This window comes from Elephantulus edwardii, unplaced genomic scaffold (assembly GCF_000299155.1).
Source record: "Elephantulus edwardii isolate Elephantulus edwardi_28Jun2011 unplaced genomic scaffold, EleEdw1.0 scaffold00226, whole genome shotgun sequence".
In the NCBI taxonomy this organism is placed as follows: domain Eukaryota; kingdom Metazoa; phylum Chordata; class Mammalia; order Macroscelidea; family Macroscelididae; genus Elephantulus; species Elephantulus edwardii.
In genome coordinates this window covers 1,234,614-1,259,786 of record NW_006399976.1, presented here as the reverse complement: position 1 = coordinate 1,259,786, position 25,173 = coordinate 1,234,614, and the positions used below count along the sequence as shown (strand labels likewise).

General features: G+C 49.6%; 1 protein-coding gene and 1 pseudogene across 1 annotated transcript in view; both read left to right on the top strand.

Annotated features, from left to right (window-relative positions):
- Positions 1 to 25,173, top strand: part of SIN3B (SIN3 transcription regulator family member B) — a 41,851-nt gene that overhangs the window by 6,623 nt on the left and 10,055 nt on the right. The window contains exons 4-10 of the mRNA XM_006898274.1: positions 8,365 to 8,565; positions 10,811 to 10,954; positions 17,310 to 17,432; positions 18,532 to 18,621; positions 19,266 to 19,384; positions 22,678 to 22,885; positions 24,193 to 24,309. Coding sequence (XP_006898336.1) covers positions 8,365 to 8,565; positions 10,811 to 10,954; positions 17,310 to 17,432; positions 18,532 to 18,621; positions 19,266 to 19,384; positions 22,678 to 22,885; positions 24,193 to 24,309 — 1,002 coding nt within the window. The remainder of the gene's footprint in view (positions 1 to 8,364; positions 8,566 to 10,810; positions 10,955 to 17,309; positions 17,433 to 18,531; positions 18,622 to 19,265; positions 19,385 to 22,677; positions 22,886 to 24,192; positions 24,310 to 25,173) is intronic.
- On the top strand, positions 19,740 to 22,487 carry LOC102855990 (annotated as a pseudogene).

Below are 25,173 nucleotides of genomic sequence, written 5' to 3'. Positions count from 1 at the left end.
TCCTTCTCCGGCAGAGCATCTGGTGGATTCGAACCGTGTTCCTCTGGGATTGCAGTGCAGCTTCTTGCCACTAGGCCACCAGAGCTCCCCTAATTTATGGCTTCATAAATCCTGTAAAATATAGAAGGACATTCTTTGGTGCTGAGAAAGAGGGTCCCCGCCTTTGACTAGCCCTCGGTGCAGAGCACTGTAGTTCAGAATCCTCTGTGCTGCGGCCACTCTGTGCATTGAAGGCATCAAGCTTGGTCTTCACTCTTTTGATTCCAGTAGCACCTCCCAGTCATGACCCCCACAGATGTTTTCCAGATGTTGCCCAGTGCCCACAGGGGCACAGTTGCCCCATATCAGGACCTCTGGCCTAGAGTATTTAGGTGAGAAGCCAGCAGACAGACAGATGGTATGTGCTGTGTGTGAGCAGTGTTGGCATCAGGTGAGCATGGAGGGAGGAGCTGTTGGGGGCACTGGTGGAGGGCAGGCGGTGACCTGGCCAGTCAGGGTCATTTGAGATCTGGTTTTTCAAGCCACAGTCACCTTGTCAGGGAGCCATGGAGTCGACCTCATACCACCCTGCTCAATTATCTGGGAAGGAGTGAGCATCTCTTACTCCTTGTTTGTTCAGCAACAAGGCACGTTCATGGCTTGTACCCTTGTTCCAAGGACAGTGCCCAGGGCGCCAGACACGTTTGTGTGGCAGGAAACAGGCATCAGCAGCAGAGCAGGGGTTCTCTGCTCCTGGGTCGTCCTCAGAGCAGCCCCACTTCCTGGAGCTATCCCCTTTGGTGGTGAGCTGGGTTGACCACTTGTGGACATGTTGTTAACTGCCATCCAGTTCACTCCAACTCATAGTAATACCGCTGTTATAAAATAAGACAGACATGGGGGGGGGGGCGGGGAAATGGGAAAGAGCAGATAGACAATTAGAACAGATGAGAGGAAGAACTGTCCAAAAGGAATAGATGATTATGCATTACATGTTTGAGAACAGTCTGGAACAAGGGATGCCTTGCAAAGTGGGCTGAGGAAGGGGGGGGAGAAAATGTGCACAGTGCATTTTTTAAAGAAAAGAACCCTGTGAACAGCAGAGCTGAGTCTTGTGCCCTGTCCTGCGCTGTCCTCTTGATCTCGGTCATGCTTAAGACCATTGTGGCATCATTGTGTGCAGAGATGACCACTTCTGGCTGAGTGCTTTGTCAGAGCTGCGAAGTTCGCAGTTCAACCCTACGCAGAAGCGCTGGATCGGCCTTGTGGTCTGCTTCCAGAAGGCTTTCAGAAGTCCCCGGGAGCCCAGTTCTGGTCTGCACACATGAGATTGCTTTGAATCCAAGTGGATTTCACAACAACAGCAACAGCAAACGTGTAGCTCACAGAATAAGAATTATTTACTTTTCATTCATGGTGGTGCCCTGTGTGGCATCCACTTCCAAAATAGCTTGCCTCCAGAAACTCTTTGAACTTAGAGTAACGATGAACGTTATACACGTGTTCATGTCTTTTGTTCATAGGGTGGCTGTGAGTTGTCTACAACTCAGTGGCATTTAGACTGCTCCATGGGATTCTCTTAGCTTATGGAAGCACGTCACCAGGCCTTTCTTCTGCAGTGCCCCTGGGTAGGCTGGAGTGTTCAGAGTGAAGCACAGCACCTTGGAGGGGAGGGTCATTTGGAAATTCTGTCATTCTCTTGGCTGGGGTAGTCCATTGACCCTATTGGGTAGGTAGGTATGCTGTCAACCCAAAGACAATAATTCAAATCACCAGCTGCTTCATGGGAGAAAGATGGACATCTGTACAATTATAGCCTGTGAAAACCTGCTGGATGGTCCAGCTCAATGGCCATAAACTCGAATTGTCTGTCTCTTACCACATTGGTTCATGCATCTGGGTGCAGAGGAAGTACTTGCTCCCTGTGCTGTGCACAGCCAGGAGGGGCCTCAGATGAGCAGATGTGAGAGGAGTACAGAAGTGCTGTAATACAGGCTTTTTAAATGCCTAGAGGACAGGGCGGGGCCTGGAGAGGTTCCAGGGGCAGATGTGCAGGAAGGGCGGGACCAGACTAGAGTCCTTGTTGAGCTGTGGAGGATCAACCAGGACATGGAGGGATTAGAAAGCCGAGAGTTTTGGAAAAGGCACTACTGGATGCTTTGCCCGGGACAGGGACAGAGAAAGCCAGGACCCGGGTAAGTCCTTAGTGATCCAGCAGAGCAGAGGGCTGCCGAGGAGAAAGACAAGTGTCAGGAACACAGTTTGACAGAGTATGGGCCAGTGCTGCCCTGACTTGGTAAGGCATGCGGCTTTACCATTTTTGGTAAGAGAAAGGTGTGTGATCTCCTTCCATACAGTTTACAGCTGCAGAAACCCAGGGGAGAGTCAGCTGTGCAGAGGTTCTAAGTTGAGTTGAAGTTTAAAAAAAAGTGTGGTTTTTTTAAAAAAAAAAATGTTTTGCTTGTTCACAGCTAAGTAAAATTCACATAACATAAATGTCACTTATTTTTTTTAAAAAAAATTTATTATTTTGTGTATGTAACCATCAAACGGGATCTGACCGGTACAGGAGAAGATTGTCCCTCCTTCTTCAGCAGAGCATCTGGTGGATTTGAACTGCGCACCTCTGAGTTGCAGTGCAGCTTCTTGCCACTAGGCCACCAGAGCTCCCTCACTTTTTTTTTTTTAAGTGCAAATTCAGATGCGTTTTAGTCCACTCGCAGGTTTTTCATTCCTTACCTGTGGCACCTTAGAGGCAAAGATGGTGAAACTTCATCTCATGTACTTTGCATGTTGTCAGGAGGGACTAGGACTTGCAGAATACCATCATGCTGGGAAAGGTGGAGGGTCGGAGAAAGAGAGGCAGTGCCACAGTGAGATGAATTGTCACAGTGACTGCAGCTGTGGGCTTAGCGTATTCGAGAGCATGAGGATGGCACAGGCTAGGGCAGGGTTCAGGTGTGTGGTTCATAGGGGTGCAGGCCACTTGATGGCACCCAACAGCAACATCTCCAGAGCAGTCTCATCCCCCATACAAGAATTCTAGTCCCACTGATGGTGCTCCTCATTCATTCCTCTCTCCCTCGGGCCCTGGTAACCACTAACCTGCTTTTGTCTGTTCATTTACTTGTTCTTGATATTTTGTCTCGGTGACATCATGCTCTTAATGCACTTGGCTTTTCTCTTAGTGTCATGGATTGACTTGTCCCCCAAAGTATGTTTACTTGCCTGGGTCATGATCTCTGTTTGGATGTAACGATGTCCTGTGGCAGTTACTATGTAACAGCCCCTGTTATCGGTTAATGAATGTTATTGTTACTAATGTGTAGTCAGAACTCACAGCTGACCCTCCCAGTGGGTTTTAAGAGGCTGTAAATCAAATTGGTGGGGTGTGCCCATCTTTCTCCTCACCGGACCACCAGAGCTCCCTCCATAATCCAAGCCAGTTAAATGTAAAAGGATTAAGGATACACTGCAAGGAGAATGTCCTTAGGGGGTGAGCAACACCTGTTATCTTATAAGAGATAAACGAAGGTTGATGGTCAAGGTTGATGGTCAGAGAGGGGAAAACTCTGATAATACAGAGAAAGAAGATCTAGAAATGGTACATGGAATTTGGATCCAGGGTCCCTATGTGGAGAATCTCTTGGAAAAAAAATTGATACCAAGACAGAAGGAATGCCAAGGCTGTATGTGTTGAAAGGAGACAAGGACTTTTAGAACCAACAGAGAGAAAGCCTTCTCCTAGAGCCAGTGCCCTGAATTTCTACTGCTAGCCTCCAGAACTGTGAGAATAAATTTCTGTTTGTTGAAGCTGTCCACTTGTGGTTGGTTTGTTTGGGTTTGTTGTGCTTTTTTTGGGGTTATTTTTTGGTTTTGTAGCAGATCTAGCAGAGTAAGACACTGAACATAATGTTTTCAAGATGCATCTGTATCATAGCACCCACCAGGACTCCATTTCCCTTTATGACTGGGTAATATTCTACTGTATGAATAGACCACCCCATATATCTCCATTCATCTGTTGATGGGTACTTGGGTTTTTTCTCCTTTTTGGTTATTGTGGATGGTGTGGATTGAACACTGGTATACAAGTGTCTGCTAGAGATCTTGTTCTCATGTATTTTGGAGAGATAACCAGAAGTGGAATTGCTGGCTCGTAAGGTAATAATTCTAGGGAGCTCTGGTAGCCTAGTGATATGAAACTATGCTACAGTCCTGAAGGTACATGGTTCAAATCCCCCAGCTGCCCCACAGGAGAAAGATGGGCCATCCCCTTCCATGCAATTGAAGTCCCTCTGAAAACCTGCTGGAGGATCAGCAATGGGTCATTTCCACCTCAACAGTACACAGCGGAGACATCGTGGTCGTTCCGGGTGACCACCAGACAGCTTTCCACAGCTCCCACACCATTTCCTGTGCCTTCCAGCAGCGGATGAGAATTCCCATTTCTCCACGTCCTTTACAGTACTCATTGCTTTTGGTGGTTTTTTGTTTGTTTTCTTTTTATAGCCATCCTAGTGGATGTGAAGTGGAATCCTATTGTATCCGTGGGTACATTTTGAATGGTTTTATAAGTGCCTTCCTGATCCTCTCACTTGTATCTCTATCCTTTCAAGCTGAAACTCCTTACTTTGCATGTTTAAGAAAGTAAGACACCACTCAGGATCAGGATTCCAAAAAGCCTCAAACTCACTGTCACTTGGTAGACCCTACCCTATTCCAAGATGGCTGCATGTGAACTTGACTGATGACACTGACTGGGACCCTATATCCTTGTCTGAGAGGTGCATGTCAAGCCCTGGTCTCGGGTACTTCTTGGTCTTGTCACTGGTGCACTCTGTACTCTAGAGGGACGTGTGGCACTCTGAGACTTCCTGGGAATGATCAGACCCTTCTGTCTCCTTTGTGGGGGGGAAGAGTCACTACCTGGGAGTAAAAAGAGCAAGGGCCACGGTGGGGGCGGGGGTGCCAGCCATATCTAAGCTTTACCAACTTTTCAAAGGAGAACTGTCCCTGTCAACAGTATCAGTAACACAAAATCAACTCCCATGAGGTCAGACATGTCCCCCATGCTCCCATATCTCTATCTACTCATCTCAACACCAAGCTTACTATAGATCACAGATGACAGAACCATATTTGGGAAGTCAAAAGGTTATAATCCAGATTGGTAACAGAATACAGTTAAGACAGCTTCCAAAATGTGCGTGCAGGCATGAGACTTTGGCCAGTGTTTCCAAGTTCTCAGTCCTGCCAATACTGGCTTCTCACTTCAAATTGTCCAACAAAGTTCTCAGTCTTGCCAACATTGTCTCTCCCTCCAACAAGGTCTCATCTTATGTCTCCAGTTTAGCTATAGATGTAGCTAGAACAGGAAAAGTGTCACACATTGTCTTGCTTTTTCTTCAATGGCACCAGAAGAGGTGTCTCCCCCTTGCTGCTATCTTGCTCAATTCAAGAACAAGACTGGCCAATCCCCTTTATAAATAGACTAACAGGCCCCGTTCACATACTCCCATCCATCTACATAGCAAAATCAAACAATGGCTAACAGAAGTCATATTTAAAGACAAATTCCACACCTACTGACTCCCCTCACTCTCACATCCATGCACACTAAAGGAATTCTAGTGCAGATCCCTGGATCCTCAGTATCACAGATGACAAAAGTTTATATCATGGGGAGCTCTGGTGGCCTAGTGGCAAGGAGCTGCAACTACAATCCCAGAGGCACACGGTTCGAAGCCACCAGATGCTCTGCCGGGGAAGGAGGGACAATCTCCTGTACCAGTCAGATCTGATTTGATGGTACACTCACACAAAAATAATAAAATTTTAAAAAAATTAAAAAAAAAAGTTTATATCATGTGACCTTGTTTGGACTTAGGGTCCTTGTCAGTGTTATCAGTCAAGTTCACATGTAATCATCTTGGAGTAATAGTTTGGAATCTAGTGGATGACAGTGAGCTTTGATGTTTTGTTGAATCCTAACCTCTTTTGAGTGATCTTACAAAAGGAGAGAGTGACACAGAGACAGTCACACCCAGGGGAAGGACAGAGACACTACAAGCTGCAAGGAGCACCAAGGATTGCCATGGGCACCGGGAGCTGGGGGAGAGCAGGTCCTGTCAGCCCCCTGAAGGAGTCAGCACGCCCCCAGCCTCATTCAGACTTACAGCCCCAGAACTTATCAGCCACCCGCGCTGTGGGGTTTGATTCCGACAGCACTGAGAGACAGAGATGCTAACGGAGAATCAATGAGAGCGTGTTCCAGCATTCCAAAGCAGGTCTGCCACTGAGGAGAAATGACACAGGGACTCTGGCTGCTTGAAGTCTTTGCATCCCTGCTTCCTAAGATCAGACTGTCCAGCGGTACCCAAAAAGGCACCCAGGCAACAGTGTGGTGCAGCCTTGGCAGAGCTCGGCCAGGTTTTGCTGAAGCCCGGGTGAGGCCGCAGTGGCAGGTCCCCCAGTCAGTGACTTCCTCAGGTTGGCAGCAGGAGCAGGTGCTGTGCCAGATGCCGAGTAAAGAGAGTGCGACTCCATGTCCATCATCTGGTCACCCACATGTGTGCACAGCGCCCACTCTGGTCCATACATCCATCCAGGCAAAGGGCAGCATCCCGCCCCCACTCTCTCAGCCTGCATTCTCATCAGGTGCACAGACCACAGAATAAGTAAGGAAAGCATGTTGTGTCTTGGAGGTAGTACATGCCTTGGAGATAAACAGCAGGGCAGAGCTGGGATGTCTCAGGAAACCTTGCTGACAGAGGATGTTCAGAAGACTCCTGAAGAAGGGGGCCTTGCAGCAGATGCTCCAGATCCTGGAGACCAGGTGCTGGGCTGTAGTGACAGACACCTGAAGGCTCGGCGCAGGGTGGGGCTTTGTTGGAGAGTGTTGTCATCATTCCTGTTTGGCATACACCTGAGGGGTGGCGGGCCTGCCGTGGCTCCAGTTGGAATTCCAGCTGCACAGGAGGAAAGCATAGCTTTCTTTTGCTATTTTATTTCATTTACAGTGAGTTAAGGGATCTTCTCTAGGTGGTACAGAGAAAAAAGTATTCATCAACAACCTGCCTTATGCAAATGACACAACCTTGCTTTCTGAACGTGAAGAGAACTTGAAACAGCTTGCTGCAGAAGATCAAAGACTATAGCCTTCAGTGTGGATTACAAGTCAATGCCAAGAAGCCAAAACTTCTTAATATTCAGCCAATAAACAACATCATGATAGATGGAGAAAAGATTAGTGTTATCAGTGATTTCACCCTTGCCACCAGCAGTCAAGAAATCAAAAGGGGTAAATCTGTCAAGGCCTTGCTAAGATGTTAAGGAACAGTGTTGTCAGTTTAAAGACTAAAGCACATTTGATTCAAACTATAATCTTTTAAGTTACTTGTTATTCATCTGAAAGTTGGACAGTGACTAAGGATGACAGAAAAAGAATCTATGCCTTTGAGTTGTAGTGTTGGAGAAGAGTACTGAATATCCCATCAACTGCCAAAAGAACAGACAAATATGCCCTGGAGAAAGTGCAGCCAGGGTGTAAGAGGCCAGGATGGTGAAGCTTCATCTCACGTATCTTGGACTTATTTCATACTTGGAGAGGTTGAGGGTCCAATAAAGAGCGAAAGACCTTCATCGAGATGGATTACCTCAGTGACTGGAATAGTGGGCTCTGATGTGTCAGACATGGTGAGGATGGCACAGGAGAGGGCTAGGTTCAGATCCATTGTTCATGGATTCTCTATGAGTCATTTATCAACTGACACCAACAGCAGCACAACACTAACGCTTAATAATATCTACCAGCAACAGCTACTAACTGAAACGTTAGAGGGTCAAGTGTACCCATAAGTACCTGAGAAAGGCCTGGTGATCTGCTTCTAAAAGATCACACCCTTTGAGTGGCATTTCGGGAGTACATCGGGTTTCTACTGAGGTCCCTTTGGGTGGACTTGAAGCTCCAACCTTTTAGTTGGAAGCTAAGTGTGTTTCCCATTTGTACCACCCAGGTACCCGCATCATTTTAACACATCCCAGCACTGTGACAGCAGGCAGCCCCACACCTCACACAGTCCTGCTGGTGGTATGAAAAGACCTGTGAACACCTTAAAGCGTAGCTCTGGAAAGAACACCCCCACTTTTTGTACCTGTGTTGCGAATACCAGTGTTTTATTAAGGGACAGTCTTTGTTAAACACACCTATCCTTTCTGTAGTTGTGGATAGGCATTAGTGAGAGCTGCCCAGGCACACACAGAAAGTCAGGCCTCTGTGTGCATGTGTCTAGCCCTCCTCCCCCACCTCTCAGCCCCCAGAAGCATCTCAATATCTTGGCCGTATGTGGAGGGTTGTGTCTGATGTTTTCACTTTGCTCTTAGGAGAACTCACACAACCACAGCGACTACAATGATGATTTCAAGCAGCAGGTGCTGTATAAGGAGGACAAGCCCCAGGTGCCCCTGGAGTCAGACTCCGTGGAGTTCAACAACGCCATCAGCTACGTCAATAAGATCAAGACCCGCTTCCTTGACCACCCGGAGATCTACCGCTCATTCCTGGAAATACTGCACACGTACCAGGTAGGGCGGCGTCCACTGAGCACTGGAGGTGATCAGTTTCTTGTCTTGATCATGAAATCTTGTGAGATTCTGTTTTGCTTTGTTAATTTGCCTCTTGAGGCATCTGTTGGCAGGGAAGACTAAGAAATAAACTTTGTTCTAAGTAAACCGCATAAGATAAAAATTTTATTTAAAAAATAAATACACTTTGTTGTTGTCATCGTTAGCTGCCTTTAAGCTGGTGCCTGACTCATGGTGGCCCACACGTAGCACAGCAGAACTCGGCCCTGTACTGTGCTGTCCCCAGCAGCTGTGTGGATCAGCTGTTGTGCTTGGTTTTCCTTGGCTGATTTTTGTAAGTTGGTTGCCAGGCCTTTCTAGCCTATCTCGTCCTGAAAGCTCAACTGAAACCTGTTCAGCAAAGTAGCAAACAAGCTGCTGACAGATGGTGATGGCTACGCACGGCCAAGAGTCAGACCTGCTCTCCATGGAGAGAGCAAGAATTGGAGCACCAAACCACCGCTTCCCCCACGTCCCAGATGGACACCTACAGGCTGCTAAGAACTCTGGCACGGGGACACCTTCTCATTGCTCTCTGTTTGATGTGCTCAGTTAGTAAACAAAGACTGGCACTTTGAGTCCACCTGGAAGTGCCTTGGAAGAGAAGCCTGGCAATCAGTTTTTGAACAGTCAGCCATCGCAAACCCTTTGGAGCGCAGTTCTGCTCTGCGCAGGTGGAGCTGCCCTGTCAGGCCTCAGTCCATGGCAGCATATGTAAGAGTCGTTTGTGTTCTTCTCGGAATGGCTTTTGCTCTTTCCCATTTGGAAAAGGTATACCAGGAACTGAGAGACAAGTGATCTTTTCCTTTTTAAGCAAGTGTTCTGTTGTTGTTGTTGTTGTGTACAGTCAAATCGGAACTGACTCTCCACCAGGTTTTCAGAGGCACTTAATTTAATTGTATGGGAGGAAATGCCCCTCCCCCCTTCTCCTCTGGAGCAGCTGATGGATTCGGACCACGTGCGTTCAGGATTACAGCACACTTCCTTAAACAGGAGGCCACCAGGGCTCCCTAAACAAGTGTTAAAATAAACATACAAGCTCTACAAACTCTATAAATGTACAGAAATGATGTTAGTTACAGAACAGAGTTCAGGTCTTTTGTGCAAAGCTTAATCTCAGTCATATTTGACTTGACAACACTTAACCACTGCTAAATTAAACTGGTGCTGTTTCTATCTGGAGGAACACTCTTCCACTTTGTAAATCACTGTTTGTCAGTGTGCAGTATGAAGTAACCTGGGTTGCTGTGATGCTGAACTTTGTACCATTGGGGTATCAAATACGAGAATGTTTTCCCAATGTGGACAGTGTTTGGTGGAGGTCCCAGCTGTAGAACAGGTTTGGAAGCAGGAGTGGCATCCACTTCCTAAATCACATGCCGCTGGAAACTCTATGAACTTGGAACTGACAATCATTATGGAAAGGCATTATATCTTTTGTTCATAGAGTCGCTGTGAGTCACACTTGACTCAGTGGCAATCAATAACAACAACAGGCTAAAATACATATTAGTATTTTACCAGCCAGCTTGTATTTCCTGACATTCTCCTGTTCAGGGGATGGGGACATCGTTGTCTCCTCATTCCTCGATGCCTGTAGTTCAGGGTTTCACTAGGTGGCTGTGGACTGTGGAATCAGGAACTGGGAGGGCCGTGATGCTGCCACGCTTGCTCTGTCACATGCTCTGGTGTAAGGTTGATACAGTTTCCATGACCGAAACCCTGTTGATGGTTCCTGCCTCCCCTGGAGTCGGCATCTTGTTCCTTCTTCTCTGGGTCAGCCTGTAGTCTCCCTTCCGCCGGCCCTCAGGTGACAGAGTCTGGAGGGCCCCTCCTCCCCTGTCCCTCTCCTCCCTCCTAGGCCCAGTGCCAAATCCATACCCTCTCCAGTCAAAATTGCCACCCATCCTGGCGTCCCAGGGCCCGGGCCTTGTACAGCCCTGCATGTCCACCCCCTGCATTCATCAGCCTGCTAAGGCTCATCTGGACCCCCCCTCAAAACTCCAGAATCAAGATAGCAGTCCGCGGTTGTCCCCTGTGGTGAAGATCTGGCCCAGGCATCGTGTGGATGGGGGCAAGGCCTCAGGGAAAGCCCACCACACTTCTGTGTTCTGTGAACTGCCCTTCGTGCCATCTCCAGGCTCAGTGAGCATGGCAGTGCCTCTGTCCTGGGGTAACCTCGTGTCCTCTCTCCCACTCTCCGCAGAAGGAGCAGCTGAGCACGAAGGGCCGGCCATTCCGAGGCATGTCTGAAGAAGAAGTCTTCACCGAGGTGGCCAACCTCTTCCGGGGTCAGGAGGACCTGCTCTCCGAGTTTGGCCAGTTCTTGCCTGAGGCGAAACGATCCCTGGTAAGTGTAACACCCTCCCCACAGGCCAGGTGCTCTGAGGTGACGGTCCCTCGACAGGCAAGGAGGCGAGGCCAGGTTTGGTGCTCTTGGGAACACGTGTCTCCCCTCCAAACCTCCAGGAGCATAGACGCCTGGGTTCCTCCTCACAGGCTCCAGGTGCCCCTGTGTCCAGATTAAGCCTGGATATTGGGCCTCTGATGGCCCAGAATATCTTCCTAACAAGCCATAACTAGATCGTATTGCTTCAGGTTAGCCTGCCGGTGACCTGTGACCACAGCCCCTCTGGAAGGTGCAGGAGGGGAGGACCAGGACTCCACCACCCCCTACTGGGCAAGGCTGAATGGTCTTGTGTTCTAACAAGTTGAAGCTGGACAGATCAAAGTTGGGCTGAAATAGGACGTGACTTGACCCACGTCATGTTATTATCAGGTGCCTCATATGTTTGTGCAAGTTGGACAGTGAATAAGGAAAACCAAAGAATGAAAGCATTTAAACTTTGGTGAAAAGTATTGGATATACCACAGACTGCCAAAAGAGCAAATAAATCTTATCTTGGAAGAAGTGTTTCTTGGCGGCAAGGATGGTGAGACTTCTCGTATGCTTTAGGCATGTTATCAGGAGAGGTCCGGCCTTGGGAAAAGTAGAGGGTTCCTGAAGGAGGGGAAGGCCTTCAACAAGATGCACTAACGTAAAGACCGCCGCAGGGGTCTAGGTACACAAGGATTGTGAGGATGGGGCGGGGGTAGGGCAAGGTGTGGATCTGGGTGGCTGTGAATCAGTCCACTCAGCGGCCCTTCAAAACAGTGCTGGTGACCATCTTTTCATGTGCTTGCTGGCCACGTGTTTACCTGTTCAAGTCCGTTATCCATTTTTAAATGTGGTGGTTTATCTTTTTATTCTTAAATCGTACGTGTGTGTGTGTGTACCCTCAAATCAGATCTGACTGGTACCAGAGGAGATTGCCCCTCCTTCATCAGTATAGCATCTGGTAGATTTGAACCACATACCTCTGGGATTACAGTGCAGCTTCCTGCCACTAGGCCACTGGAACTTCCTAAAATCATACCTTTTTTACTATTACTCTGTCATGAAAACAAGACCTTTTCTGATGCGCTTTGCTGTGACAACAGTGAGATGCTCTTCTCCTAACTGAAAGGTCAGCAGCTTGAACCTACCTAGTGGTACATAGGAGAAAAGACCTGGCAACCTCCTCCTGTAAAGGTTATACCCTTGAAACCCATGGGCAGTCTGCCCTATACTGTACAGGTCACCATGAGTGGAACCTCATTGTTTTGCCTGTGACTGTCCAGGTGTCCCAGCACTGTTGGTTGAAAGGGTCTCCACTGGAGGGACTTGACCCGACTTTGAAAACCGGTGGGTGCACGTACTTGTTTCTGGATTCCTGATTCTATGTCATTGATCTTTGTGTCTGTCTGGATGCCAGCCACACACTGTTTGATGGCTATAGCTTTGAAATTGCAAAGTATGATTCTTACTTTGGTCTCTTCCCACATTGTTTTAGCTGGCGGTCCCTCGAAGCTCCCTGAGTGTTAAATAGTTCTTGGGATTTGAACAAGGATTGCATTGAATCCATAGATGACTTACTCTGGTTCTTTGTCCGAGAGCAAGGGGTGTTTTCCCACTTACTTAAATCTTTTAGTTACTTTTCAGCAATATTTTTACATTTTCCTTGTACAGTTCCTGGTTAGATTTATTCTGGAGAAGTGTTGTATTCTTTCTGATACTGTTGTAGAAGGAATTATTGTCATTTCCTCTGTAGATTGTTCACTGCTGGTATATAGAAACCCAAGTAATACTTGTCGACTTTGTGCCCTCTATCACTTGAATGAATTTTCTTATTAGCTCTACTAGGTTTTTAGTTAGGGTTTTGGTTGGGGTGTTTGGTTTTGTTTTTTTACTTTGTAACTATAAGATCATATTGTCTGCAATTAGAGGTTATTTTTTACTAGTCCTTTTCCAATATGTGTTTTGTATATTCTTCCATAACTAGTGGTCAGAACGTCTCTTGGTCTGAAGGGGAAAGAGCTGTCATCCCTCCAAAGATTATGATGTGAGCTGCGAGTTTCCTGTTGTTGCTAATTGCTGTTGACTCACAGGGACCTGGTGTATAACAGTGAAGTCGCTCCTGCGTCATCTGCACCGTTCTCGGTGTATTTGAGCCCATTGTTGTGGCCTTTGTATCGGAATGTCTCATGGAGGGTTTCCCCTCGTTTTTACAGACCCTCAACTTTACCAAGCCTGCCCTCCTTCTCTTTGATCTTTCTTGATGGTGTGTCTGAAATTGTGGTGGTGGTGGTGTTGTTATGTGCCATCGAGTCGCTTGTGACTCGTATCGACCCTATGTACTACAGTCCTAAACCCTGTCTATCCCTTGCCAATCTCATTGACTCTGACACGCCTATCCCCATTACTGCAGTCACTGAATCAATCCATCTCATCGAGGGCTTCCTCTCCTGCGCTGTCCCTCCACCTCCCAAGCATGATGTCCCTCTCCAAGGACGGGTCCCTCCTTGCAACGTGTCCAAAGTATGTCAGACGAAGCTTCTGAATCCTTGCCTCCAAGAAGCACCCTGGCTTCACCCTCTCCAGGACAAACTTGTTTGTTCTCCTAGCAGTCCATGGTATATTCAATACTCTTCTCCAGCATCAAAGCTCAAAAACATCAGTTCTCCTTCTATCATCCCTAGTCATTGTCCAGTTCTCTGAAGCATAGCAAGTAATGGCAAAGACCATGGCCTCTATCAGGCGCACGTTAGTTTCCAGACTCATATTGTTGCTCCTCAGTACCTTGGAGAGGTCTCTGACAGCAGACTTTCCCAGTGCAATTCGTGTTTTAATTTCCTGGCTGCTGGTCAAGAGTGTTGATTGTAGAGCCAAGCAAACTAAAGTTGTTAACAATCTCAATCTCTTTACCATCTGTCATGATACTGCCAATCAGCCCAGTGGTCAGAATCTTTGTTTTCTTGATGTTGAGCTTTAATCTTATTGAAGCCTGCAATCCTTTACCTTCTGCAGCAAGCACTTCATGTTCTCCTCAGTTTCAGCAAGCACGGTTGTGTCATCTGTATATCACAGATTGTTGATAAGTCTACCTCCAATCCTGATGTTACACTTCTCCTCATAGAGCCCAGCCTCTTGGATAATCTGGTCCACATATAGATTGAAAAGATTTGGAGCTAGGACACATACTTGACACATACCCTTCCCAATTTTGACCCATGCAGTGTTTTCTAGCTCTGTTCTGACGACTGCCTCCTGGTCCAAGAATAAGTTTCACATAAGCACAGTCAAGTGTTCTGAGATTCCAACATTCCTCTCAAAGTCAGCCACAGTTGTTGTGGTCCAGACGGTCAGATGCTTTTGCATAGGCTGCTTTATTGACTACAACTTCTAGCAACCATATGAACAAGAGAGAAAAGCTTGCCCTACGCTGGGCCATTCTCACAGTCTGCCACACTCAAGCCCATTGTTGTAGTCACTGTGGGAATTCACCTTGTTGAGCTTCCTCTCTTTCACTGACCCCACCTTTCCCAGAGTGATGTCTTTTTCCAATCCCTTCCCCCACTCAACTCCTGTAACGTGCCAAGAATATGTGGGACAGGTCTCACCATCCTTACTGCCAAGGAGCACCCCGGTTGCATCTCCTCCAGAAGAAATTCCTCTGTTCTTTTGACAGTCCATGGTGTGTTGAATACTCCACTTCTGAAGCAACAGGCCCTTGAAAATCCTGTGAATCACAGAACATTGTCTAAAGTAAGAGAGTGAAACGCTTCCCAAGCTCCCTTCTCTGGAACGTTCTGACTGCATTTCCTGCAAAAGGAATGGATTCCTCCCAGCAGTTTTCGATACTTAGTATTCTTAGCCAATATCTTAATCCAAATGTGTCAGTTCCTTCTTGTGACTTGCTTTTTCATTGTCCAGTTTTTTCATGTAATTAGGATCACATGTACCTTTGTTCTAAGTGGGAAATTTTTGCTTTTGAACCACATGAGAAGAGAATTGTTGGTTTTTGCAACGCATTTTCCCCATGTAATTCTTCATTGTGTCCTGACTGCTGTTCCCGTGGATGTTGCTTGTGACCCTGTGTACAGTGAAGTCCTTGACAACTTCAGCCTTTTCCCCATTGTTCATATATTGTTCATATATTGATGCTTGCCAGTTCGATCGGGAGCCCCATTTTTCTTTATGTTGTGTTGTAATCCGTCTTGAGGGTTGTATCCCTCCAGGTAAGAGGCTTGGAGTTCAAGATCAGCGCACTGGCTCCAGGAAAAAGCCTTTCCTTCTGGGCTCCAGAGGGTGAGCTTTGTCGCTTCTGAGCTCCCAGGCAATCTTCATGGGACTTGGCATATCTCGAGCCCTGTCTCGTCTCGGCTTACTTGTTAATCTTTTTCTATATCTCTAAAAAGATTTACTCAAGATGAGGCACTGATTCTGTCTCATTAATTTAAAAAAACCCAAAACCCATCCATTCCCAAATGGGATTATAACCACCAGTATAGGGGTTAATCTTTCTTCAGGGGATCGAAACTATCAGCACCTTTATCTTACTTGGAGCTGCAGTTACTCTTGGTAACCAGCAGTCAGGAAATAAGGAAATATATTGCACTGGGAAAGTCTGCAATTAGGGACCTCTCCAAATTATTGAGGAGTAATGATGTCACTTTGAGGACTAAGGTGTGTCTCATTAAGGCCATGGTTTTTCAGATCACTTGCTGTGCATCTGAAAGCTGGACAGTGAATAGGCGTGACGGAAGAAGAATTGATACTATTGAGTTGTGTGGGAGAAAAATACCAAACATCCTATGGACAGCCAAAAGAACAGATATGTCTTGGAGAGGGTGCAGCCAGAGTGCTCTTTAGAGGAAAGGATGATGGGACTCTGCCTCACATGCTTCTGGCTTGTTGCTAGGATGGGCTGTTCCTTGAAGAGGGACATGATGCATAAAAAGGTGGAGGGTCGAAGAGAAAGACCCTCAACCAGCTGGATTGACACGGTGATTGCCGCAGTGGGCTCTAGTGTGTCAGGAAGTGTAAAGATGGCACAGGATAGAACAGGGTTCAGATCTGTTGTTCACGGAGTCACTGTGGGTCATACTCAACTCAACAGCACCTAACAACAACATAGGGGTTATGATTTACACCATGCATTTCAGAGGACACTGTTTGAGCCACAGGAAGCTCTGGTGACGTGATCTGTAGGGAGTTGTGCCAAGACTCTGGGCGGTCAAATCCTCTAGCAGCTCTGCAAGAGAAAGATGACAAGTGTCCTTCTGTCCTATTTACAGCCTCAGAAACCTAGTGGAGGGTCAGTTACAAGTCACTTCTGCCTCAACAGCAATGAAAGAGAGAGAAATTTGATCCATAATTAATTCTTTCCTCTTCAGCCTTGCCTCAAACCTTTTCCATTCCAAGGTGTCATCCCATGGAAGGTCTACCCTTTTGTGTTACCCAGGCACCCCTGAGTGAGGACTCCTCTGAAAATACCCCTAAACAGAAAGCTAGAGCCTCTGCTTATTGTAGGACTGACGCCCACAGTCTGGGTGCTGTCATGGTCATCCCACCTACAGTCTCATGTGTACCCAGCAGCCTGGGGAGAGCCCTGCAGACCACTGCCCAGCCACAGTCTCCCACATCCCCCTGTGGACCTCGCCCCCTCTCCCCAGGGGTGCCTGGTCCATGCTCAGTGCCCCAGAGCGGCTCCAGCCAGGAAATCTAGACACAGATCCAGCAGATAGTCTTCTCGCCACCTGCCTTACAGTGTCAGTTTCTGGGCAGTGAGTGGGGCTACCACAGGCACCAGGTGAGTGGGTCCTATCTTGGGGCCTCTGCAGTGGTGGGTGTCATTTGTCCACAGGTGTACGTGCAGGGCTGAGCTCAGCCCCTCAGAATCCACACCACCCTTTCTCAGCTCTTCTAGGAGCTCCAGATCCCACATTTCTTTGACCCCATTCCTCATAAAATGCCTCTGCTCTCTCCGTCTCAGCCATCCTCCTCATCTGTGTCATTCCTGCACGTCCAAGGGCTGCCACTCAGCAGAGACGCTATGCCTCCTACCCCGGCGCTTCATTGACCTCGAAGACGAGGCATCCTGGCTCTGCATCTGCAGCAGCTCAGCTGAGAGCTTTCACACACTAATCCACTCAAAGAAAGGCCTGGTGATCTGTTTCTGAAAAATCAGTCATCAGAAGCCTTAAAGAGCTGGTGCTGGGACTTGGAGTCGGCCTGGTCCCTCCGCTGGGCATGGATACCTCGTGGGCACACGCATGCTTAGATGTGCCAAGACCAGTGCTCAGGCCCAGCATGCCTGTGGTACTGACCCCCTGTCTGTGCTCAGTTCACAGGAAATGGGCCATGTGGGATGAACAGTACCCCAAAGGGGGAGCCAGAGAAGATTCCAGAACATAGCAAGAAGCGTGCCCGGCCCTCACTGCTCCGCCCCGTGTCTGGTCCAGCCAAGGTAGGCACAAGCCACATACGGGTGGTTTTCCACAGAGACCTCTGCGCTTGGCCTATTCTGGCATCAGGACTCGTACTGGGGGTGGGGTTTCTCTGCAGGACCTCTAGCCAAACCTGCAAACTCAGAGTCAGACCCAGGTTTCTGATCTAGTTTGGTTTGTCTTGACCTCAAATTACCTACCTGAGTGACTTTCAGAAATCAGTGGTTTGTAATGTCCTGTCGTCCCACCATCCCGTGAAATAGTGATTTCAGGGAAGGAGTTGGAGGGTGTGAACATAACACCCAGTTTGCCCCATTTGCCAGCGCAAAATCCCACAGAGTACAGCTGTGCCCGGCAGCCACTGAACGGGGTGCCCAGCTCCTCGCCCGGCTCTCTGTAGGGCTCCCGTGTCCAGAGATGCCAGTAGCCAATTGAAGCAGTTTATGTACTGACCTGGGGTCACATGTCAGAGATCAGAGGGCTCCTGCCATGCCGTGCTTTACATGGCTGATCTACATGCCTATCTGTATGGAACTGCCAGCCTCTCCCCTAAAGCATGGAGGGTTTGAGAAGGGCCAGATGCCTACCAAGGAGCCTTGATAGTGTAGTGTGTAATGGATCAGACTCTCAGCCAAAAGATGAGCGGTTCAGATCCACCAGTGCTCTTCGAGAGAAAGAGGAGCTGTCTCCCCAAAGGCTTACATCCTCAGAAAACCAGTGGGCGGATGACAGCAGTGGGTTTGTTTTCCTGGATGAGTACCCGCTGGATGCCCAACTGACCTTCAGGAGGCATCAGTTGGGGGGCACCATGAAGTCTTGGTTGGTCTTGACCACAGTAGGTGGCACCCCGCACTCACAGGAGGTCCCGGTCTTCATAGTTGGAGGTGCACTGCACAGTTAAGGGACCTCTCAGAACTGAGGGTCCAGCTGACCTTCACAGGAGGGGGGAGAACTTTGCAGTATATGGTGGTCCTAGAAGGACGATCCCCTGCTGCCTGGGGTCCCTACCTATCACATACTCTGGTTCTGCTGCCTGGAGCGTCCAGGTTGCTGTTCTGGTCTGAGGTGGATCCAGGACGTCCTGAAAGCAGAGCGTTCACACACAGATTCTCTCTGCAGAAGAAGATGAAGCTCCGTGGGACCAAGGACCTGTCCATCGCCGCCGTGGGCAAGTATGGGACCCTGCAGGAGTTCTCTTTCTTCGACAAGGTGAGGCCCTGTGGCCTGAGTAGGCTGAGTCAACCTCCCAGGCCCGGTTGAGACTAGTTACTTAGTGACTTCAGTGCAGCGAGTGGCAGCTCCAGAAAAATGGAAGAACTGGGCCATGAGGCAGTTGAGGGTGTGGCAGACAGGACCCCAGAGCAGGTGGGCAGGACACATCTGCCCTTGAGCTGTGAAGCTTTCCCCACCCTCCCTTTCTCTAGTGGGGTTGGTGCTTAGGGTCAAGCAGAACAAAGTCATTGCCCATAGACCCGAGCTAGTCACGTAGAGTGGAGGGCGGGTAGTGGGGATGTCCTTGGCAGGTGACGTTAGCCACGGGAGTTGGCCGTGTGTGCACCTTACAGACAGACCACCCCAAGCCGGCATTGGCCTAGAGACTACTCACACGGACAGTGGGGTGGTGGGGATCCCTGGTGACATCTGGGTCCCAGGGGCCAGCAAAGTGAGACTGGCAGTGGGACACACGGCACCAGCTGACATCTTCAAGGGAGCTGGGAAGTTCAGGGCCCTCTGATTGTGGGTGGGGCAAGCTGAGTGACACCTTAGTTGCATGGCGGCTGGGCAAGGCCGCACTCATGGGTGGCAGATGCACTCACGGGACCCGTGTGACCTCTCCTGTCCCCTCCCTGCAGGTGCGCCGGGTTCTGAAGAGCCAAGAGGTCTACGAGAACTTCCTCCGCTGCATCGCGCTCTTCAACCAGGAGCTGGTGTCTGGCTCCGAGCTCCTGCAGCTGGTCAGCCCGTTCCTGGGGTGAGCGGCATCCCGGGCCTGGGAACCCACACCCCTCCCGCTGTTGTTGATGCTTGATTCTAAAGAGACAGTGTGCTTTTGTTCTCTCATTGAGATCTTGGTAGTTTCATGGGTAGTTCTAAGAAACTGTGTGTGAATAAGGATGAGACTGAATAAGGATGAACTGAAGCCTCTGGGTTGTGGTGCTGGAGAAGAGCACTGCCTGTCCTGGGAATGCCAGAACCAACAGATGTGTCGCAGAAAAGTGCAGCCAGAGTGTTGCGTGGAGGCAAAGACAGCGAAGCTTCAGCTTTCTTACTTTGCACATGCAGCTAGGCCACACTGTTCTTTGGAAAGAGGCATCGTGCTTGGAAAAATGGAGGGTCTGCAAAGGACCGGAAGACGCCTGAGGTACATTGACACAGTGGCTTCAGCAGTGGGCTCCAGTGTCAGTGACGGTGAGGACGCCACGGGATAGGGCAGGGCTCAGTTTCATAGGGTCACTCTGAGTCATACTTGACTCTGGCACCTCACAACAACGTGCATGCACGTCCTGTCCCCCAGTCTCTGGATCAGTGGCAATCTGTAGTCAAAATTGCAGTCCCTGAGTGGCACACACAGCCGCTGACAGGAAGGCTGTAAGGCCAAAGGCTCATCGAGAGAAAGGCCTGGCAATCTGCTTCAGAAAAACTCGGCTATTCAAAACAGCAGCAGGGTTTTTTTTAAAAAAGAGAAAACTTGATGAAGGAGTTCTGTCACTCACGGAGTCACCATGAGTTGGAATCGCCTTGGTGATGGCTGGTTTCAGTCCCTGAGCCTCTGAAGACAGGGATGTCCATTTTATAAGTGTTCAAACCAAGGCTCACTTTGCTGATGGAAACAGGGTCCCAGGTGGGCTCGGGGGGGGGTTCTCACACCTGCTGTATACGTGTTTCCCATGTGCTTCCGCTTGTAGCATTTCATCCTATCAATGACAGTGTTCGAGAGATGTCCCCATTACATATGCAAGTCCTGACCTCTCCACCTGTGATGTGACTCCATCCAGGAGGACGGGTTTTTGTTGTTACGTGATAAGAGACTGAATTGTGCAGAGCGGGCCCTGTGCGTTTTAGGCCGAGCAGTGTAGACACAGAGACAAGCAAATGGGGGCACAGTGAGGCCACAGGAACACCCCCAGAGCAGGCCGAGTAGGACTGCACTCTGTAGGGTTTCAGAAACTCAAAGAGTTCCCAAGCACAGCCAGGCCTTTCCTTCTGAGGCCCTTCTGGGTCAGCTCAAGTGTCCAGACTTCCTGTTAGAAGCTGAGTGCTTGTCCCTTTGTACCTCCCTAAAGAAGAGGGAAGGAGCACTCCCTAAGGTGCAGAGCACATGGGACGGGAAAGGTGGTGATCCTCCCTCTGTCTGGAGAGTTTGTGTGCAACCAAAAAGAAAAGAGTTTAAAGTGGTCCAGAGCGAAGGCTCCCTCTTTAGGCTTCAGAGACCATAGTGGGGGCAGCGAGCGTCATGTTTGGAGGAGCTGATAATAATACCTCAGGCTTTGGGGCCACCTAGTCTCTGTTGTGACAATTCAACATTGCCCCTGTCATACAAAAGCAAGTATAAGCAGTATATACACAAATGGATGTGGTTTTGTGCTAAAAAAATTTGTTTGCAATACCCCACCAACGATCTGGACCAAGCAAGACCAGAGCATTCTGCTCTTCCCTCAGAATGGAGGCCAGAATCAGAAGCTTGTGCCCCAGAGAAGCAGGGTTTCATCCAGCCCTTCTCCCTGATTCTCCCGATACTGACTGAGGAGGACTTAGGGCACCCAGAAATGGGAGATGCCATTGCCCAGCCCAGGAAGGTCCTGGAATATAGTGCAGTTGGAGGCAGGTACAGCTGAGGTTATATGGTGCTGGAGGTGTTGTAGGCACTGGGGAAGGCCAGGAAGCAGGATGCGGATAGTCTGCAGCAGGCCCCGACGGTGGGCTGGTGTGTGGAACTGCTCCAGCGTTTCTTTGTATTAGATGACATCATGAATTCACCCCTTACCTGATGCGGGCAGCCCTGCTGGTATCGGAAGCCAGGCAGAGTTTGGATGCCGTCAGTGACACCAGGCTGCTGGATTCGTCTGTCTGTGGCCTGCTGAAGCTCTGCTGCTGAGATCAGCCCCATTATCTGAACCAGAGGGAGAGTTCCTATCAGACTAAGATCGGACAGACATTGGACCTCACCGCTGCCGCCCCAGGCAAGGTGGATCTTAGCAGATTGTCTGCAAAGATGTCCAAATCTACTGTCAAATACAAGATAGCTTTCTGCCCTGGACTTCTGTGGGTGCTGCAGTGTGAATGGCGGGCATGGATGGGGAGAAGCGTGCCAGTGCCAACAAGAGCCTGCTGGAGACGGGCAAGTTCTTTCAGGTTCAGGGTGGTTACCTTGATCTTTTTAGTGACCTGAGTGTGAGGACTAGATTGGCACTGACAGCCGGGACAACAAATGCAGCTTGCTGGTGATGGCATTGTCCGCAGAGGGCCTCTGGCACGGCACCAGATATCCTGCATGGCAATGATGGCAGAGGAGACGGAGAAGGTGGCCCTGTGTGTAAGGAGCTGGAGCTGCCCACTGTGTCCAAGCAGTGTGGAGAAGAGAGTGTCGACCACTCTGTGGAGCTGATGGAGCAGTACACTGCCGCCGTGCCCCCGGCCACCCTCCTGGGACAAGATCTACAGGCGGGGGGAGGTGACCCTAAAGATAGGGAGGGGAGGCTCTTAAATGATTATTGGGGTGGGGTGGGGTTTTTAAAATTTTTTTATTTTTTATTTAATTGTATTATTTGTGTGTGTGTGTGTGTGTGTGTGTACACCATCAAGTCAGATCTGACTGGTACAGGAGATTGCCCCTCCTCCAGCAGAGCATCTGGTGGATTTGAACTGCTCACCTCTGGGATTGCAGTACAGCATCTTGCCACTAGGCCACCAGAGCTCCCTATTGTGGGGTTGTTTTTTTTAAAAAAAAACAAAACAACACACACACTAAAGATTTTATTTACAAAAGGGTCTGGGTTGCAGTTTGTTTCTGGTTCAGGAAGGTCACTGGGGACCCGGGCCCCCCTGGTGCCCTGGCTTCTGCTGGTTTAGCGTGAGCTTATGAGTCTCAAGACCTCCCTGTGAGTCACGGGCATGGGGGGTGCGGGAGACAGCCTGGAGGAGGAGGCATCTGCACCTCACTTCCCTGTGCTGAAATCTGACCATTAGTGACCCAGAGGACACTCAGAAAGCCTGGGTCTCTGAGGCCCTGAGGTGCTCACTTCCTGCTCGTTTTTCTTTTTAAAGGAAGTTTCCAGAACTCTTTGCCCAGTTCAAGTCCTTCCTGGGGGTGAAGGAGCTGTCCTTTGCCCCACCCTTGAGTGACCGGTCAGGGGATGGGATCAGTCGGGAGATCGACTACGCATCCTGCAAGCGCATCGGCTCCAGCTACCGGGCGCTGCCCAAGACCTACCAGCAGCCCAAGTGCAGCGGGAGGACAGCCATTTGCAAGGAGGTAGTGCTGTGGGGAGGGCGGTGATGTTCACAAAGAAGCCCAGCTCCCGGCGTGTGGAAGGGACAGCCACTTACAGGGAGGGAAGACAGCCAGCTGCAGGGAGCCTGTGCCCCTGCCGTGGTCCAGTTGCTCGAGGCAGACCTGTACACCCACTGGGTTTAAGTTGGCTTGTCCGTTGTACAAGGAGGCTCGTGTCCATAGCCCCATACCAGGAATGAGAGACTGTGTGCCAGGTGGCAGGCCGACCAGCTGGGCAGAGAAGGCAGCTTTCTCGCTGACGGCTGCCTTGGTGAGCTCAGAGCGGGCGTTGTGTATGGTGGGATCATTTCTGTCAGAGCTCACGCTTGACTTTACCAGGGACCTCTTTCTCGGGCTAGTAGGTGGGCCAGGAGCCCTGGTGGCTCAGTGATTAAGCACTGGGTTACTCACTTGGTAATTTTAAACTGCCCATCTCCCCAGGTGGTTCCATAGGACCGAGGCCTGGCTGTCTCCTCCCTGAAAGATTACAGCATAAAAAACATGATAGATCAGTTCTACTCTATAACACATTGCTGTGACAAAATTGACAGCCCCTAATAACAGCACACAGGCTGTGAGAAGGGGGTACCAGGCAGTGGGGCTCAGTGGGAGAACACTCACCTTCCGTGCAGGAGCTCTGTTCCTGGTCAGCGCACCTCAGGCACGTCCACTCTCTGTCTGTCAGCAATATGCTTGTACCGCTATGCCTCTGAACGGATGTTAGCACAGCTTCCAGGCTAAGACAGACTGGAAACCGTGGACTAGTGACTGCCTTCAGGTCAGCCAGTGAAAAACCCTGTGGGTCACCCAGTCTGATCCTGGGGCTGCAGAACCAGGCAGCATTTCATTCTGTCGTGTGTGGCCAACACCAGGCCGACTTACCCACAGATGGACTGGACATTTGCAGAATTCAAGGGTGCCCACTGGGTGCAGGGTGTGCTCCTGGGGTCTCAGCCCAAGGGCCAAGTCCTGGCCTGCTTATATCAGACTTGGTTAGTCACAGCCACGCTCCTTTCCAGTTCTATAGACAGTTCAGTAGTAAGGACAGAGCACATTAGCACCTGAGTCTAAAATGTTTATTATCCAGCCTTTTATGGAGAGAGGTCGGCCAACATCTGAGGTAGTGTGTTCAGTGGCCACGGGAATGTCAAGACCACATTTATCGCCTATGATAAGCAGTTTCTTGTAAAATCAGGGTGGCCTTGCTTGTCTGGGTGTCTCCTGCAATGAGAGATGGTGATGACAATGGCAGCTGAGCCACGGGGCTATTACTGCATCTCCCGGTGCAGGTGCTGAACGACACCTGGGTCTCCTTCCCTTCCTGGTCCGAAGACTCCACCTTTGTCAGCTCTAAGAAGACGCCGTACGAGGAGCAGCTGCACCGCTGTGAGGACGAGCGCTTTGAGGTGCGGGCACCGGGCTGGCAGCAGGGGCTCGGGGTGCCACAGGACAGGGGTGCGTTGTCCACACAAGGATACGTCAGCTGCTCCCTCACTGCCCCCCTCCTCACCAGTCTCCTCCTGAGCAGTGACAGTCCACCCTCTGTCCCCAGAGCGCTCCTAGTTTGGGCACCGTCGCTTCCCCAGTTGTCCTGGGCTGGCCACATGATGACCTCATTCCTTTCCTTTCTCTGTCAGCATCGTTCTGTAGTTGAAATCTTTACTGAGATCATTCTAGATTCTCGTGCAACTAAAAAAAAGTCACCCCGAGAGATAAGGCAGCCCCACCCAGTCCCCCAGTGGGAATGGCTGACAGAGCCCACAGAGGCGGCAGGATCTTGACAGTGCCCTGGTGCTCATTTGTGGGAGTGTGTGTGCATGTGTGCGTGTGTTTGTGCAACATGAGTGTATAGGAGCTGGATCGGTTGTGTGAATGAGGGTCAGTGTATGAGTAAATGGTATTTTCAGAGGTAGTTAATCGCACAGGAGGAGATTGCCCATCCTTCTTGTGTGTGGTCCGTGTGAGCAGTTGTGTGTAGGGAGACCGCACACATCCTTGTGTATATGTGAACATGTAGGGAATGTGTGTGCACATGTGTGTGTATTATGTGTATGTTGTTGCTGTCGGTGCCCTCGAGGCAGCCACGACTTACTGTGACCCTGTAGCCAGCGGCACTGCATCTTGCCCTATCGGAACTAACCTCACCCCCTTCTGACACGCCTGAGCCCATTGCCAGGGTCATTTTCTCAATCCATGTCATCCAGGGTCTTCCTCTCTTGTGCTGACCTTTTGCCCTTCCAAGCATGATCTGCTTCTCTAGAGACTGGCCC